Genomic DNA, 13209 nt, shown 5'->3' with positions numbered 1-13209 from the left:
AACTGGTTTGTTAATATAAAATGCAGTTCTGCTTGACATAGATCTTAAAACAAGAGAAGAGTAGTAATAAGTAGTCATTTAGTGCTTTACATGCCTAATGTAATGTAATATGTGCTGCCTCCATAGTTCTTACATTCCAGTGAGAATCCCCAAGATGTACTTTTTTTGCCCCTTTACTACTTGTATTTCTCATTTTACATATCAAAAAGCAAGGGAGGGTGACATAAGAGAAGTAGCCCAAGTGATTTTAAAAGTAGTTTTATTTTTCCAGACATTTGACTGGTTAACAAGAGTAAAATTTATTAATCATGCTCTAATTATAAATCACTGCATCCAGGACATTGAAAATAAGAGTTGATTTTCGGTTATACAATATATACAGTTGCTCTGCAACTAAACAAAATAAAAACAACTGAATTGAATATTATACATCTCATAGCATTCTAAGCTGCATTTTTAAATGTCATTTGCTCCTTTTTAAACAGTTAACACAGCAACCTAATAGTCTGTCTATTAACAGCTTTTTGAATCATTATTTTGATCAGATTTGAAAAGTTGTATGAAATACGCCAAAGGTTTGGACTTAAAATTCTTACTTTTATATTATAAATAGATATCTACAGGCTCTAGAATTTCTTTTTCCTCTGCCAGAGGACAAGCAAACTTTGAGAAACGTTGAAAATTTTGGGATAAATTTTGCTTAGCTGCTCCTTATTGGTCCTCAACATTTTAACAGTCTGCAGGGGTAGTGCTATTACACTGAAGTCTAAACGTTTTCTAAGTGACTAGTGAACAGGATTGTGACATTTTAAAGTGTGTTCCTCTTCTAGCAGAGCCTAAGGAAAATTCGCATCATTGTTCAACTTTACGAGTTGTTACATACACTATAAGATTCTGTGTTAAAAATACTGTACATTAGGAGATCTGTGCAAAATAATATGCCCATTTACTCTCTAGACTCTATCAGGGATAGAAACATACAAAATAGTGTTGCAAACTGAACATTATCAGTAAGTGAATAAAACTGTAGTGCTAAACTATTACTCTATCATCTTACTGGGAACTTTGAAAATACAGACTAATTTGCTTCAACTTGCAACAAAAATATCTTGAAACATTCCAGTTTGTTCCCCATTTATACTGCAGCAACAGCATCTAGAAAATGAAAGGTCAGTATATACCTGGCTGTACCCACATGTTTGAGAGGCTATCAACCAACTGTACCATTCAGGGAAGGTGATAAAGGGAAGATCAGTGTTGCTCTTCCAGCATTAACGCAAGGTGATTTTTCTCCAAACAAGACTACGCAGTGGCCTATTTTCCTTTCTGTTAAATACGAAGTGGCCAATTTAAACACCACTTGTCCAGAGATTCAAAGTTTTCTCAGAAAATCTAGAGATGGAATATTCACAGAACGTGATCAAAGCCAATTTGACCTAGACATAGATTTCTCTTATCCTATGCCATCGGTTGTTTCCTGTAGCACAAGCAAAAACTGGTACAATCTCTCAATCTGCCAACATCAAAATGATGTCTGATTTGTATCGGTGTTTTCCACCAACCACCCGGGAGTTACCAATAGCCTAGCCTTTGTTCACAAATTAGTAAAACAAATTTAACAACAGTGTAGCTACCATATATGTGGGTATATTATATAAATACAGAGTGAGTTAGCAAACCATCCTTGTTTGCAAGGTAGTGGCACACAAATTTTTATCAAACAGAACATAACGTAGTGTACTTGTGAGGTGTCAGAGACCTTATTGACCACGGATAGTTACCTACATCCTCCACCAAATATGTTCTCTGTGTGAACACATTGCTGGATGATTAAGAAATTTCAAGATTTAAAAAAAAAAGTCTAACCACTATAATGATACAAGTGTAAGAAATGCTCTGCAATCCATCATCATGATTAAGTACATTTCAGGAAGTGCAGTTTTCATATCCTTGAGTTAATGCAGTTAACTCGGTAATATTGCCATCGTTTAGATAACCAGCAGTAGTCACATTAAATGACCAAAATGGATGTAACATACATAAAGAACATTCAAAAAACAGGTTCCACACACGTGCAGCCTAGAAAAATGAAACAGTCTCAAGCTCACAAAATCAGAACTAGAAAGTTCAACGACTAACACAGATTTCAGATAACTTGAAGCAAATATCTACATCCATTCTGAAAGAAAGAAGTTTCTCCTGTGGTAAACTGAAATACTTTGTCATTTTTACCTGGCCAAAGACACCTAGTTAAAATTGGTTCTTCTGCAATAGTTGACATCCTGGATGACAGCCAGTTTGGCAAGATGCTGAATGAGTCCGACTGAGAACTATGCAGCAGCTTGCACGTTTTGGTTCTGAATCCTTACAACGGTATTGAGAATTGGATAAATTCACTGCCCTGTTACAGATGCACACAATTTCTTTTGACTGGGGAAGCAACACTGAACTGTGGTATTGTCATGTTACCAAACAGAGAATGAAATTACAGCAAATGTTTTCAAAAGAAAATTCATAATGTTGTGATGTCGACACACACATATGGGTTTTGATTGTTAAAGCTTTTCAGTTCACCTTAAAAAAATACAGGAAGAGTTTTTTTTTTCTGATTGTTTTTGTAAACTGCTCATGAGAAGTTTTCACATAGAAAAAAGTTCTAAAAGTCCCAAAATCAGAACAATGGTAATAAAAAAGTAAGCTACAGTACCTAGGACTTGGGCAGTGCTCTGGCAAGGTGTCTGCAGATAGGTAGATGAAATGAAATAGAGCAAAACTTATTTCTGTGACCGCTGGAAATGAGAAATGTCTCCACTTATCAGTAGCAATTTAGTCAACAATAAAGTGCACAAATGAGACAGGGAAAGCTCCTTTCCGACTGGGGTCTCCATCAATATGGCCGATCTGCAAGAGTTCAGACAGTTTTCAAGTCAATGTCAAAAAGTATTTAGAACCAAAACAAATACCAGTGACCTTTGTTATTCAACTATAGAGTTTTATTTTTTTTTCAAATTGTCTTATTCAGTTCTTTAAAAGTAACACCTCTTGATGTGGTCCCACTACTCCATCATTTCAGTTCATTCTGGAACGCCTGGCAGCCCGTATCATGCCTCTTTTAAGTTGCTTCTGCTGCCTTCTCTTCTCAGTGAAAGGTAAAAGAATGGATCAAGCTTCAACAGATCTCAAGCGTTTTGTTTCTTAATCTATTTGTGTTTATACAAATAGGCGATAATTTATCGCCTGCAATTTAGATGCAATATGAAATTCTCCTCTTTACTAGCTAACAACTAGATGGAGTGTTTTCATGCATAATAACTTTCCAAATCTACTTTAGCTGATGCAGTTCTGGGGTACAAATAGTTGAGATGGTTTCCCAGCACACAGAATAAACCATTTCTCAATCTCAGTCAGCTAAAGAATTAGGACAATACAAAGCTGTCTCTTGAGGACTGTGACACAGCATCTTCAAGGAAGATGAAATAGTAGCAGATTCTCCAATTGCTGACACCCACCCAGGAGTTTCCTAAAGTCACACAGACCATGCCCCCTGTGTATTGTGAACCCTACTACCCAGGTGTTTGTTTTTTTTTTTTCCTGAATGTAAAAACTTTTCTGGAGAAAAGCTAAAAGTTTATCTGAAGCCTGAATTTTAAACAAAAGAAACATTTGGAATCAAGTTTCCACGAGATGAAACTTCTCTTATTTGGAAACCCAACAGGGATCTTCTGAAGTCAGCATCAACCTCTAGATTTCATTTATTTCAAAGTAAGTTGATAGAAAATAGGAAATACTCACCCACCACTCCTGATCTTCTTCACCATCGACTACAATGATATCTCCCTCTGAAAAAGTTAGCTCATCTGGGTTATCTGCTACACAGTTGTAAATCGCTTTTACTCTTTTGGGTTTAGTTTTTGACTGAAATATAAAAATAAGTCAATGTGAGTAATAAGCAGGGAAGAATCAAAATAGACTTGATGTAAAGCAAGCAGAGATGCTACCAATAGTATACCAAATACTAATGCTACCTGCATTGTCTTTCCATGCAAGGAGCATGGGATGGCAGAGCATAATCTTTCTACGTTAATCTACCCCCTCCTCCAGTTTCCCCAGCCTCAGCCAGCAAAACCCTTTCCTTTCTATCTTCAGATGCCAGAGCAGAGCTGAAAGTGCCAGTCAGGTCAACAGATGGCTGTTACTGCAGCGGGTGTTTGGGACAGAGGCTCCAGGTGGGGTAAGGAGACGCAGGTCTCACCACCATCCTGGAGTTCCTCAGGGACTGGTCCTCATCTCTACTCAGGGCAGCCATGGAGCTGGAAGCTTGTGAGGGGAGAAGAGACTCCGTCCACAAGTCTGCTTCTTTTGACCAGCCGAATGTTCTGTTGTGGACAAAGCCCCGTTCCCAGGAGACTAACAAACAGGGAAGTTTTCCATATATCTACAACATGGTTTCAAGAATCTCTAGCATGCATTGAGAAAAAAAGAAGCATCAGGAACCTTCCTCCTGAAAAATGGGCTATTGGGTAAATAAATGCACTGTACAGCAGGTAACTCACTGGCTGCACGTGCACTGTAACGAGGTCTCTTTTTTCTTTACTCAGGAATCACTTCTGCAATCATTTCCTAAATCTGGTTTGGCTTCCAGATTCTCTGGCAGACTTAGCAGCAAAGGGTGAAGTATAAGGCTAAAGGGAGTGATTTAGCCAAAGTGTTTTAGCTAGACTGATCTAGCTAAAGCTCTTTAGCTGAGGGGCCCTTGACTAAATCTCAGCTAAGATGCTTTAGCTAGATTGATTTAGCTAAAGCACCTTAACTAGCACACACCCCCCTGAGCCAGGTTTCTCTTTACTTCTCTGTCTTATGACAGAAGAAAACCATCCAGCTGATTTTCTCAGGCTGAATTTTGTGATTACTGATGCCCTAGAGATATTTGGAGACTCAGATTTGTTCTTCATACGACGTGCAGCTAATATTAACCTGAGAGTGGAGAGAGACTGTTCCTAAAAAACAGCCAGGACAACCCATTCACACATAAGTGAAGCAATTTGCCCTGTAAAACAAAGAAGGAAAAAAAATAGAGAACTACTACAACCTTAACTTAGACAGAAAGCCAGGTAGGGAGCTATTCCTGAACTGATAATGTATTCAATGGATGTAGCCAGCACTGAATCACAGAGCACACAGCAGAAATTGTGATCAGAGTTCAACAGCTTCATGGAGTAAGTATGGCAATTCCCTTAGTGCATCTAAGCTAAAGGGACAGCTATTCAATTTTTCACTAACCAGATTATTAAATTTTACTACAGCCTAAACCATGAAAATCGTTTTGATGCAAGACAGGCAGTAACTTGGTTAAACAAGAGTGGGAGAGGCAAGAAAACAGAAGATTTTACAATCCCAACTAATGCAAGATGAACTCCACATGTCTCTGTGTTTCTTTTTTTCAGCATGATCAGATGACAAAAGCTAGGAGGAGTTCCAGGAACTCACAACAAATACACAAGGCTATGCACACATACACGCTGCAGTCCTGTCCTGGAGAGTTACTACTTCAGTAGATATGGTTAAATAAAAATGAATGAAGAGAGACAGAGGACCAAAGAAGGCAAGATGTTTTATTGCAGCCCACTAATAACACAATCATAGGGCCAGGAACAGCACAGCTCCTACCTCTCAGTTCATTATTTACCTACTAAACTATACAGACCTTAAAGCATAAACCAGCCCAGATCTAGTCACATAAAGTATCTCAAGAGCACAAGCTCTCTGTATGGTGATTTGCTCGCTGCAGAGAAATACTGTCATGACCAAGCATATAAATGTTTTATGTCTGCCACAGAAGAAAACAATGTAAAATTGGAGCAAAGGCCAAAGAGTCAATTGAACTACACAATATGGAACAGCAAAACTGACATCCAGAAATAAGTCCCTTCACCTACACCAGTACAAGAATATAAATATTGACACTACTACGTGTGTCACCATTCATGGACCTAAATAAGAGTAAGAAAAGACCACACAATGAAATCAAGAGTCCACCTAAGTCCAGTATCTAAGAGTCACTGTATGGTTAGGGGAGGATGGAAGAGAAGAATACACAACACTCCCAGCTCAACACTTCCAGCCTTCCATTTCCCCCTTCAGCCACCTTATGGTTGGACTAGATGATCCTAGAGGTCTTTTCCAGCCCTTATGATTCTATGATTCTGGTTGTGATGCCTCACATCAGGTGTGATTCCTGTGTACTTAGTAACCTCCAACAGATTTCCCTCTTGTCACCCATCGAATGCATGACAAAGAGGTGCAAAGTGAAACAATTCCACAAAGTTCCAATTTCTTTTGTTTTGAAATTAGCTCCTCCCAGTCTTTTCTGAAGCCATTTGGTCCACCAATGTAAACAAGTGTATTTACTTCCCTTGTAAAAGTAAGCAAGAAACCTCCCTTACTACTTACTTCACTGAAGTTTAAAAAGTGAGTTGCATATGGCTTACAAGCGACCTACTATTCTTTTATCAAGCTTACCTACCTTCAATAAATCAAACCATAAATTCTACAAATTCAGACACAAGCAGTGAATCCAAGCTTTGTCTTTGTTTTCTCCTTTTTTGCTGGTGTTCTTTTTCATGTAAGATCACATATCATTGCATAAAAAATGCAAGAGAAGCAACATTTTCATAGATACCTACCACAAGTCACACATTTGAGAGGATGGGGGTTTTGTATTTTCCATGGTTCACACACTTCATTTCTAACAGAACAGACTATTATGGCAGCTGTGCGTTTGACAGTGTGTGGAAGCTTTAATAACATCTAAGCCTAGGTTGTCTACTTACTATTTGTGATTTCCTTGGCATTGGTGCTGGTGGCTGGATCTGTGCCAAAGTATTCACTGTAGAACCAGTTTGTGTTACTGGGATCTCACACACAGAAGAAGATTCTCCTGCTGCTAAGGCAAGTAAAATGATTAAACGCTAGGCATGCTTTAAAAAAAGAAAAAAAAACAACAAGAGCAATACAAATTGAAACCAAAATCATTATTATTAATTAGCGAATACAAAGGATTATGTATAGCATGAGTATTTCATCTTTAATGTCGTTCTTTGTTTACAATGAATGTGGCATTCCTACTCTTTTCCTCACCAAAGAAGACCTCTTTTCCCAAAAAGAATTACCTAAGACCTTTAATATCATAGTTATATTGAGAAAAGCTATCAGATATATGACTAAGAGAAAAAAAGCCTATAAAACAGATGACACCAGAACCAAATTTCCCATTTCCCCACCCATTCTCTACAGACTGAAGATTTAAGAACTTTTCTTTCCTAATAAATCCCATCTTTATCAAGATGCTGTACCCTTCACAGGAGACTTCTGACACATTCTGATAATGATTTGCAAATTCCAACTCTGCGGAAATGTTGAAGGGAAATAAAAAAGAATCAAAGTACAAACCAATAAACATAACAGTGGAAGAATAGATTGGGCAGAAGAACTTCCACTAAAACCGTTACAAAAGCAGGATCAATTTGCAATTTCATTAATTAGATGTGATGTATGAAGTTTCATTTTAAAACTATAATCACATTTTTCTGTGCAAAAATGTGTTTTGGCCTTGCCTGTTGCCTCATATATGAGGCATGTAAACGAGAGTGAACTAATTAAAACTTTCATACTCATCCTCTCTTTGAGTGTGTGTGGGGGGTAGGTGAGTTGAGATGACATCAGGAAAGCTAAAGTCCAGCTGGAATTGAAGCTGGCCAGGGATGTCAGACAAGGAGTACGGTTTCTGTAAGCACATGTGTGACAAAAGGAAGGCTAAGGAAAATGTGGACCCACTGCTAAGGAGAAGAAAAAGCCCCAGGTACCAGGCTGTGCTGGGGGCCCCAGCTGGAAAGTAATTCTGCAGAAAAGGACCTGGAGGGCCTGGCTGCACATGAGCCAGCAGCGAGCCCTTGCTGCAAAGACAGCTAATGGTATTTTGGGTTGTGTTAGGCAAAGCATCACCAATGGGTTGAGGGAGGGGATCCTTCCCCTCTTGAGCAGCACTGGTGAGGCCACACAAAGGGTGCTGCGTCCAGTTCTGGGCTCCCCAGTACAAAAGAAATGTGGACATACTGGAAAGAGTCCAACAAAAGGCCACAAAAATGATTAAGGCATTGGAGCATCTCTCACAGAAGGAAAGGCTGAGAGAGCAGGGATTGTTTAGCCTAGAAAAAAGAAGGCTGAGGAAGAATCTCATCAATGTGTACACAAATCTGAAGGAAGGGTGCAAAGACAACAGAGCCAGGCTCTTTTCACTGGTGCCAAGTAACAGGACAAGAGACAATGGACACAAACTGAAACATGGGAGGTGCTCTCTGAACATCAGGAAACACTTTTTTTTTTTTTTTTTAAACTGTGTGGGTGATGAAGCATTAGCACAGACTGCTCAGAGAGGTTGTGGAGTCTCCTAATCTCCTTCCCTGGAAGATCTTGCAAACCCATTCAGGCATGGTCCTGGGCATCCCTGTGAGCAGGGATCTGGACCAAATGACTTTCTGAGGTCCTTTCCAACCTCAACCATTCTGTGATTCTTGCTACACGGTTCCACTGACATAATTGTCCCCAGCTCATGCAGAAAAGCTTTAAGCATAACGGCCTATACAATCAAGAAAAGAAACAAAAATGCTGGTACTGATTGTGTTTAAATTTACAAGGTAAACTGAAAACACTCTCCTTTAGGCTGTAATAACAATAGCTTAATTACAGTAAAATAAATCTCTAAAGCATAATTACCAGTTTGTTGTAGAGACCCAAGTCCTCTAGACTGCCCTTTGTTTGCTAAGCCAGATGACTTCTCAGTCCTGATCAAAAAAAAATAGAAAAATTTCCATTTAAGAAACAAACAAGAACTCCAACCACAAGCATTCAGACTATTTTCCAAATTATAAAATTCTTGTAACATCTTCAGTATATTCCAGTGTCTGGTATTTTAAAATATTAGTTTGTTTCCCTATTTCTGAGCAGGCCAATGGTAAATTGCACCTAATCTAAAAACGTGAGGCAGAAGAATTACATACATTCAATTTCTGCAGTTTGTACAAAGCTGATTTTCTTTCCCTAAGTTCTGAAGTTCTTAACGTTACTTTTTAAAAATTCTTTGGTGTGCTTTGTTAAAAATATGTATCGTGTACATTACAGCAAACTTCAGAAAGTTGCTTCTCCCTTTTACAATTGCATGTATATGCAATTAACAGGCTAGAAAGGAAACTCGGTGGTTGGTTGCTTCTTTCACTCACAAAGCATCAACCATGTGCATTATCTCACATATACACATATCTATACCTGCTAACCAACTAGGCTTGCATAAACGATACTCTACCAAATATTCAGTGTCTAAGAATCCAAAATTTTCCAAGACAATTTACTAACATATCTCACTACGCTTACTTTGGGAAAACTTTCCATAGTGTCTACATTATTGTTGTCACAACTTAGAAGTTTTCTTTTTAGAGCCACTATGAAATGTAAAAAGGAGCGGAGTGATGCAGTACTTCATATGCACAGACCTGCATCTGTGCTCCAATTTATTTATTTATTTAATTTTAAGGATGAGAGACTCTTACTTCTTCCAAACTTTTATCACAGGCCATATTTTCTAGACTTCTTATTATTGATCTTCTCTGGTTTTGGCCTTACTACTTTGTATCTTTATTTTAATTCAATAACCAAGACTGAACACAGTAGTCCAGCTGAGACATTATTGACGTTGAGCCAATTGGAATAAATAACTCCTAAATTTTGCAGGTTATAATCAAACAATGCTCCTTCTCTTTGCCTGTTCCACAGCAGCACAAGTCTTATCTACGATTCACCATGTCTTTGCAGATTCTTTTCTTGAAGACTTTTGCTTCACCATACTTAGCTGTTCTCCATACTCCAACAGTTGGCTGTTCTTCAGTACCAAGCGTTGCGTACTAAACAACACTCCTCTTCTTCCCAGACTACTACTAGTTTTAAGGCTGGTTTAAATATAATCCTATTCACTAGCCCATTTGTCACTTGTAACATCTTTTTCTTACAAATTTAAAGATCGTATTCTCTATTCCAAGTCTCAACTCCTTCCATGAATGAAAATATTGAATGGAACTGAACAGAGGATAAGCATGTGAACAACAAATGGCACATTCAGACATAATATTCCCTTATCTCTTGTTATCAGAAGAAAATTAGAAATGGATTATTCTTTGTGCCTTATTTCCATCAGGGCTAAGCATTCTGTAGATACCGTAGAAGTTAGAAAGTATTAAATTGCTCGGCTGTTCTGTTTTTACCATGGGAATCCTTGTAATCTGCTCCCTAAGTATCTGTCTTCTGTTCAGTCACATATGTTAGAACACATCATTGGCAAAGACTGCATGCGTTATAGATGACTTGCATGTTATATACCATGAAATTGAAAAGTTAATTATTATGAAATATATGCATTAAGTACTAAAATGGCATCAGTTACCCAGAAATAGGCTTTCTTTGAGAGATTCGACTAGGAGGTTGTGGGGGTAGTGGTGGTGGGGTTGGCTTGGTTTGTGGAGGAGCTGGTTGCTGTTTAGATTGCTGGTTCAAAGCTTCCATAATGCTGGCTGTCTTTGCCACTGGAGGCGGTGGTGCTGGAGAAAGCACATCTATGGAAAAAAGTTAGACAATGAAAAGGAATTAGACTTCTAGTTGCCATTTGGTCTCTTGGGTTCTCATCCACAGGTCTTCCTGTTACAGGATTTATCTTCATCAAAAAAAAATGCTTTACTACTTGTTATCAACAACTTAAAACATGAAGTTATCCTTCTATTGGAAGGGTGACCTCTTTGGAAAGAGGTTTACGTTTTGTTTCACCTACTCAAGATCAGAGCGCTCACAAATACTTCAATTCATCAAAGCATTAACGTACAAGCAAAGAAAATTCTCAAGTGTTACCAAAGTCATTCTGATCTAACATTTTCAAGAACATGACTATATTTAGAGTGATGTTGTTGTTTGCTCAATCAAGGCCTTCAGTTGGTGTTTTATGGAAAAGTATTTGAGCAAGCGTCTGAGAAATTTTGTTTAGAGAAAATTATTTTTAAAAATCCTGTTATAATTAATATTTAGTCAACGAAACTTTACATTATATTGAATAATTAATTAAATTTCTATTGAATTCTTGAAACCAACACAACAGCAGCTGGCAATGCATTAAAACATCTTTTTTACACTCTTATGCTCTTCAAGAATTATGCACAATGTGGAGACATAGCCCCAGGCCTATATGTAACACTTATTTTTACAGCTCACTGGTGAGATATGCATCATTAAAACTACATATCAAAGTGGAAAGCTCTTTAGCTCTAGTAATAGCCACTACTTCCCGTTGACCTTGCACTGCACCATTCGCTGGGATTTCAGAGAAGACAGTTGGTACTAAGTTACTGGATGGGAACGATAGGCCGAAGCTACAGTCACCAAAAGAGGAAATATGAGTTGTGAAAATGGAAAAATAAGCCAACTATGATTAGATACAGCAGAAGGGAAAACAGGGGAAAGTGGAAACATACTTGTAGATGTTACACGCAATGGCGGCACAGGGGGATGAATAGCTGGTGGATCAGATGAAGATCTCTGCCTGCTTATACTGTCCACTCCTAAAGAATTTGTCTTCCACATTGTATTAGATGAAGAAATTGTCTGAATACCACTGCCAAGAACTGAAGGCTGGACTAAAAAGAGAGGAAAATACTATATTATTATTATTACTTACCCTAAGCACAAAGCGTTAATATTCACACCCGTGCTTTTAAAAATGGTGCAGCTACACACTACAAACACTACATTCACAAAATAATTTGTTCATATTCAGAACCACTGCCATCTTGCAGGAATGCCAGAGCAGAAATCAGAGTCCATGTAAAATTACATGGACGTAAAATTCCATGGAAGTTTCTGGTTGAAGTCTTACTAACTTTTTACCCTAAAATTTGTCTCCAGTCATTATTTTAAAATATGTTAACATTTGAAAAGCAGACATTTTTTAACAAGTAGAAAAGGTACATCTACCCTCTTTAATCCCTGACTGATAGCTGTAATTATTGCAGGTTGTCCAAGGAAAGGACCTCACCTTGGGTATTAGCAGACATTGCTGACTCAAAGTGAAACAGCAGTTTTGATTTGGAATCGACATAAAACGGAATTTCACCCAAACAAGAAGCTCTGACAACTAGTCATGAAACTAGTATCAGTTACAAGGTACTGCTTCCTCAGGGCTTCCTAAACGATTCCATTCGTAGGCTAAAGAGCTGCATCTCCATTTTATAAAAACACTATAGATTTTCACCATGAGGCCAACATTTTGCACTTCTCATGTCACGTTTCCCTACTCAGAGCATGAGCATCATATTAAGAAAAGATGAAACAGAGTAAGGTATGAATAAATATCAGGTTGCAGGGAGAAGCGTACAAGGCTCAAAAGACTTGGAGAACAGCTTAAAGCTAAGAGGATAAAGGAGTAACAATAATTCATCATAAGCAAACCAACAACAATATCAGCAATCAACAAGAACCTGAGATCGGTGACACTATCATAGCTTTTAACTGAAATATAAAATAATAGGCTACTATATTGCTGGAGTAAAAAGAATATGAGTTAATAACCTCTCTGAGCCAGGCAGCATGCTTTCTTGGTGGGAGTTGCACTATCCTGGTGCCAAAAAGTCTGGGGTTGGGAGTGAATTTACAATGACACCATTTCTAGTGTCATTTAATCAAGGGCAAACAGTGGGTGAAATAGCATGGTTTGCCGTGGGTAAAATAACATCAAAGGGTAAGAGAGTCTTTTTAACCATCCAGCTGTATTAATTTAGGGGTAGTATCTAACAGTTAAACAGATAGTAAAAGATCCTTCACAGCCAAAAAGCCCGAGAAACTAGGTGAATTTTCCTGTTTGGTGGGGGAAGCATTCCTTTTTGTCAGGTAAAATGACATTAAATTTAGACTTCATGCAAAAATGTTAGATGAAAGGAATCCCACCTTAGTTAAGGAACATAGTTTTATATGCTGCTAAACTTCTCCCAGTTTCACACCACCCTTTCAAAGTAGGACAACACCATGCTGTTCTATTGTTCCCTCTTTTTTTTTTTTTCTTTGTGCCCTCAGGACAACATATTTGTATCCGACTTCCGTGCTGCAGCCATTCCTGTGGGACCA

At 38.1% G+C, this 13209-nt stretch overlaps 1 protein-coding gene across 4 annotated transcripts in view; it reads right to left on the bottom strand.

The window, feature by feature from the left end:
* Window positions 1-242: 242 nt before the first annotated feature.
* Window positions 243-13209, bottom strand: part of ASAP2 (ArfGAP with SH3 domain, ankyrin repeat and PH domain 2) — an 84987-nt gene continuing 72020 nt past the window's right edge. Inside the window, exons 23-28 of one of the 4 annotated variants that reach the window (XM_072036422.1) lie at window positions 11565-11726; window positions 10490-10658; window positions 8773-8840; window positions 6831-6940; window positions 3793-3915; window positions 243-2901 (exon numbers count right to left, since the gene is read on the bottom strand). In XM_072036422.1, coding sequence (XP_071892523.1) covers window positions 2827-2901; window positions 3793-3915; window positions 6831-6940; window positions 8773-8840; window positions 10490-10658; window positions 11565-11726 — 707 coding nt within the window. In that variant the 3' untranslated portion in view covers window positions 243-2826. Of the gene's footprint in view, window positions 2902-3792; window positions 3916-6830; window positions 6944-8772; window positions 8841-10489; window positions 10659-11564; window positions 11727-13209 lie in introns of all 4 variants that reach the window. The other 3 variants (XM_027455208.3, XM_072036423.1, XM_038177650.2) reach the window with 3 other exon arrangements.

This window comes from Anas platyrhynchos, chromosome 3 (assembly GCF_047663525.1).
Source record: "Anas platyrhynchos isolate ZD024472 breed Pekin duck chromosome 3, IASCAAS_PekinDuck_T2T, whole genome shotgun sequence".
In the NCBI taxonomy this organism is placed as follows: domain Eukaryota; kingdom Metazoa; phylum Chordata; class Aves; order Anseriformes; family Anatidae; genus Anas; species Anas platyrhynchos.
The sequence above is the reverse complement of the archived record's forward strand: the minus strand, read 5'-3'. Positions and strand labels throughout refer to the sequence as shown.